We start from the raw sequence: 5,515 nt of genomic DNA on the forward strand, positions 1-5,515 counted from the left end.
ATTTAACTATTCTCTACGAGCAAATGCAGTACACACACACACTAGATTATTCAGCCTTAGAGAAGAATGAAATCTTGTTATTTGTAACAAAATGAAAAGAACTTTGAATATTATGTTGAGAGAAGCACAGAAAAGCAAACACCATATGTTCTGCCTCATATTTGAAAGCTTAAATAGCAAAGCTGAATATAAAGTAGTAATTGTTAAAAGTTGCAGGTGATCAGGCTGGAGAGATGACTCAAAGGCTGAGGGCACTGGCTGCTCTTCCAGAGGTCCTGAGTTCAATTCCCAGTAACCACATTGTGGCTCACAACCATCTGCAAGGGAATTTGATGCTCTCTTCTAGTGTGTCTGAAGATAGCGACAGTATACACACATATATAAAATAAATAAATAAATAAATCTTTAAATAAAAAGTTGCAGGTAAGCAAAGAGTATATAGAGTTGATTGGTATACGTTGTGTGATATATTAAAATACTACATTGAATGCTACCAAACGTAAAATATTTTAAAAATATTACTTATATATTTTGGATTTTTGAAAATAATATTCTAATAGTTTTAAATTCTAAATATTCCATTGCTTTGTTTTTCAAAGGTTTCCATTCTTAAGAACTTTCTTCTAAAAGTATAAAAGTCTATGGGCTAGAGAGATGACTCAGTAGCTAAGAGCACTTAACTGCTTTTGCAGAAGACCGAGTTTATCCTGAGAACCTATATTGGTGACTCACAACTACATGTAACTCCAGTTCCAAGGCCTGCAACACCCTCTTATGGTACACACACACACACACACACAGAGAGAGAGAGAGAGAGAGAGAGAGAGAGAGAGAGAGAGAGGTGGGGGGAGGGAGACAGAGAGACAGAGACAGAGAGACAAAAAGTCAGAGAGACAGAGAGACAAAGAGAAAGTGAAAAAGAAAGAGAAAGAAAGAGACTCATACACAGAGAGACACACAAACACACATAGAGACAGAGAGATTTATGCACATAAAATTTATAAACTTTTTAAAAAAAATACAAAATTTCTATTTTTCTTGCAGAATTTCAGCCTGGAATCAGAAATTCCCAGACCCTCACTTTGTTTTTTAGCTTTAGACATATGTGCTTTCCCCTCTGCTAGAGGCTCTCTGAAAGTGCTAATTTTCATGATTTGTTATAGAAACAGTAAGTGTTACCAGGCATGGTGGTGAATGCTTTTAATCCTAGGACTTTGGAGGCAGAGGCTAGTGAATCTCTGTGAGTTCAAAGCCAGCCTGTTCTATATAGTGTGGTTTGTATCAAAAAAAAAAAAAAAAAAAAAAAAAAAAAAAAAAAAAAAAAAAAGAACGAAAAGAAAAAGAGAAAAAAGGAAGGAAAGAAAGAGAAGTTATAAGTAGTTTTCTCATCCAAAAAATTTTTGCATATTTTAAGCTTGTTCCTGCTTAAGATAACCCAAAAAAACTTGAATACTATGAAAAAGATGAAAAATGCTACTTAGTGAAGAATGGCTAGAATAATTCTCTTTTTAAATTATTTGGATTTCTTTTTCTTTCACTGCAGCAAATTCTATCTAAATGCTCCAAGGAATGCAGCCCTGGTCAAATGAAGAAAGCCACGGGAAGCCAACACAGCTGCTGCTATGAATGTGTGAGCTGCCCAGAAAACCACTACAGCAACGCGACAGGTGCTGGCAGTCACCACCACACCCACAATGACGCCTCTAAATTATTTCTTTTCTGTCTATAAATCCTAGTTTTAATGTTTGTTTGTTTGTTTTAATTTCCTTCTTTTCTATTCTGGGTATCAAATCTTGGGCCTTGTGTGTACCAGGCCGATGCCCTACCACTGAGCTACAGCCCCAGCCTCTTTGTAGCACACAGTTCTACCACTGAGCTACATCCCACCCCTATGTTTGTTTTTGTCCTTGAGAGACAGATTCAAGAATAGTCTTACACGGTATAGTTAGCTTGGATAGGGTTACAAGAATTATAGTCATAGAGGGAGGAAAAGGCCTTGAACTGTGTGTAATTTCAAAACCACGTTTAGGAACAAGGTCCCTAAATGGATGCCAGCAACAGCAAGTTCCTAAAAGACTGGTGTCCCTCTAGAGTATATAGATTTCCTGAAGAACCTTGCCATAAATAATCTTTTGACTTCCTTTATTACCCTTCCCACCTTCTTCATCGCTTCCATTTACCTTCCTCTCCCACTGTATCTGGGTTGGTGTAGGTTTAATTTGAATAAGTAACTAATATGACCTTCCCTAATATACAGTATTGTAAACAACCACCTGGTTTAAATGTTTGGAATGTAACTGATCTCTCTGCTCTCTTAGATATGGACCACTGCCTTCTGTGCAACAACGAAACTCACTGGGCCCCGGTAAAGAGCACTATGTGCTTCGAAAAGGAAGTGGAGTATCTTGACTGGGATGACTCCTTGGCTCTCCTCCTTATTGCCCTCTCCCTTCTTGGAATAGCCTTTGTCTTGGCCATTGGCATAATATTTACAAAAAACGTGAAGACACCTGTCGTGAAATCATCTGGGGGATTAGTGGTCTGCTATGTGATGCTCATCTGCCATGCCCTTAACTTCGCCAGCGCAGGCTTTTTTATTGGAGAACCACAAGACTTCGCGTGCAAGACCAGGCAGACCCTGTTTGGTGTGAGCTTTACTCTCTGTGTCTCTTGTATTTTGACGAAGTCCCTGAAAATTTTGCTAGCTTTCAGTTTCGACCCCAATCTGAAGACGTTCCTGAAGTGCTTCTATAGGCCGGTCCCCATTGTCCTTACCTGCACTGGCATTCAAGTGGTCATTTGCACTCTTTGGCTGGTCCTGGCAGCACCTACTGTAGAAGAGAACATCTCCTTGCCTAGAGTCATTATCCTAGAATGTGAGGAGGGATCAGCACTGGCATTTGGCACCATGCTAGGCTACATCTCAGTTCTGGCCTTTGTTTGCTTTGTATTTGCATTCAAGGGGAGGAAACTTCCTGAGAATTACAATGAAGCTAAGTTCCTGACCTTTGGGATGCTGATTTACTTCATAGCTTGGATCACATTCATCCCTGTCTATACTACCACATTCGGCAAATATTTGCCCGCTGTGGAAATTATAGTCATTCTGATATCCAATTATGGGATTCTCTGCTGTACATTCTTCCCCAAGTGCTACGTTATTCTTTGCAAGCAGAAGACTAACACTAAATCAGCCTTCCTCCAGATGGTTTACAATTACTCTGCTCACAGTGTGGATAGCCTTGCCTTGAGTCATGTTTCCCTGGACTCCACCAGCCATGATACTGCAACAACCAATCAAAGTTCTGGTAACAAGATTACAGCTTGTCAGAACCACAACCATCTTCCTGCACAAGTGCTTGCTCACACAGGCATGGAAAAGACTATGAAAGTGTCTAAAACTTTGCATCAGAAAAGAAGTTCAAGTATATGATTGAGTTCTCAGGAGATGCTGTGATCCCCAATGAGATATTGTTAGTGTTTTCTGCAAATTGTGTATTTACTTTCCCAGCATCTTGTGATTTTGTTGTTGTTTGGTTGGTTTGATTTTCTTGTTTTCTGGGTTTTTTTTTTCTACCATTTGCTAGAACACTGTTTAACTCACTCTGTTTAACCATCTGCTAATAAAAATAGTTTCAGTATTATTCTCCCTTTATTTTCTATTACTTCTTTTAGCCTTTTTCTTGACCAGCCTTCTTCTTAGGCAATTCAAACTTAATGCATAACACTTCTCGGTTTTTCATCTCACACCTCTCCGTATGGGTTGTACTCCTGTCTCCACCATTGTGATCGTCTACTTCAATTGAACAAGCTTTCCAGTAGTTACTGTACATTGGGTAATATATTAATGGAAAGGTACAATTAGTCACAAAGGATCATTTGTAGTCTCAATGAGCTCAAATCCCAAGGGAAGACACTCAGATATTTTCAATTACTATAAAGATCATCCATTTGTAATGTGTACAGAGAACTGTGACAGTACAGAGTAAAAATATGAATAGGAGTAAGGTAGGTAATCAAAGAAGGAATAAAAAAGGGGAAGCAGGAACTGCAGTAGAAAGATAGCAAGATCACATGTACAGGGACTTGCAGAGAAGTCCTCTTCTGCATGTCAGTCAGGTCTGGAGCTGGGGCTCCAGAATGACAGCCTGGGACTCTTTGCTAAACTGCATTTTTATCTTGCCGGCTGTAGTGGCTCTCACAGTGTCTGGCTGAGTGATCATTGGCTCAAAATTCTTCATTAAAAAGCTTCTTCTGATACTAAGTGAAAGATAATCTTATTGAGAGCAATCAGGATCAGTACCAGAAAGTGGGTTAGGAGGCTACATATAAATTCTCAGGCTGGAAAGGAAGTGGTCATTTATTTCAAACCATTGGTGAAGGATGAGGTATAAGGTTCTAATTGCATTTATTGGAAGATGATATTGAAGAGGTCAGCTCAGGAATGTTAGAAAGGTCATGAGACACTTGCCCCTCTAGAGGGAGAGGCTAATTAACATTCCTCAGACCACAGGGTGGGGAACCGACCTTCGAGTGGAGACACATTACACAGGACAGACCATTGGCCACCCACAGACAACGGAAGTCCTTGCCACCTTATTCCCTAAAGACCAATCAGTTTAAAAGTCACACTGTTCTGCCAATCATATTGTGCCTAGTTGCTGTTTCTCTATTCTATCCCTGAATACTGTATAAAAACTGGCCAAATGGAGTGCCCAGTGTTGCCACCTCTCCTTCAGGTGCAGGACGATCCCAATGCATTGGAAAAATAAAATCCTCTTGCTTTTTGCATCAGCTCCGTGTGGTTCATTCCAGGGGGCCCCAGTAAGCTAAGGCTCTCCAGACTCTTACAATATGAGATTCAAGAGGAAGTGTGGGAGGGAAAATGCTGAACTTGAAATAGCAGAAACAACTTTTTTGGTTTTGTTTTTTATTAATTATTCCATTTGTTTACATCTCAAATGATATTCTACTTCCCAGTTACCTCCTCTACCAACCCCCCATCCCATGATATCCCACTTCTCAGTTACCCCTCCAGCAACACCCCCATCCCACGTCTGCCCTTTCCCTTCCCCTTTCTCTGTATGAGAGTGCTCCCTCACCCACCCACACACTCCTACCTCACTGTTCCAGCATCCCCCTACTCTGGGCTATCAAGCCTCCCTGGGACCAAGGGCCTTTCCTCCCCTTGCTGTCAGGCAAGGTCATCCTCTGCTTCATATGTATCTGGAGCCATGGATTCCTCCAGGTACACTTTTTGGTTGGTGGTCTAAACTTTGGGAGAACTGGGTGGTCAGACCAGCCTATGTTGTTCTTCTTATGGGGTTGCAGTCCCCCTCCACTCCTCTAGTCCTTCTGCCAGCTCCCTTACCAGGTTCTCTGAACTCCTTCTGATGGTTGGTTCCAAGCATCAGCATCTGCATTGGTCAGTTGCTGGCTGGACCTCCCATGGAGCCACCACACTAGGTGGTCAGCAAGCAAGCGCCTCTTGACTATGGCAACAATGTTGGGTTTG

The 5,515-nt window shown here is 41.0% G+C and overlaps 1 protein-coding gene across 1 annotated transcript in view; it reads left to right on the forward strand.

Moving 5' to 3' along the window:
* Positions 1 to 3,433, forward strand: part of Gprc6a (G protein-coupled receptor class C group 6 member A) — a 14,779-nt gene extending 11,346 nt beyond the window's left edge. The window contains exons 5-6 of the mRNA XM_034524697.2: positions 1,544 to 1,667; positions 2,319 to 3,433. Of these exons, the coding sequence (XP_034380588.1) occupies positions 1,544 to 1,667; positions 2,319 to 3,433 (1,239 nt within the window). The remainder of the gene's footprint in view (positions 1 to 1,543; positions 1,668 to 2,318) is intronic.
* The last annotated feature ends 2,082 nt before the right edge of the window (positions 3,434 to 5,515 follow it).

Source organism: Arvicanthis niloticus, chromosome 20 (genome assembly GCF_011762505.2).
Source record: "Arvicanthis niloticus isolate mArvNil1 chromosome 20, mArvNil1.pat.X, whole genome shotgun sequence".
NCBI classification, from domain to species: Eukaryota; Metazoa; Chordata; class Mammalia; order Rodentia; family Muridae; genus Arvicanthis; species Arvicanthis niloticus.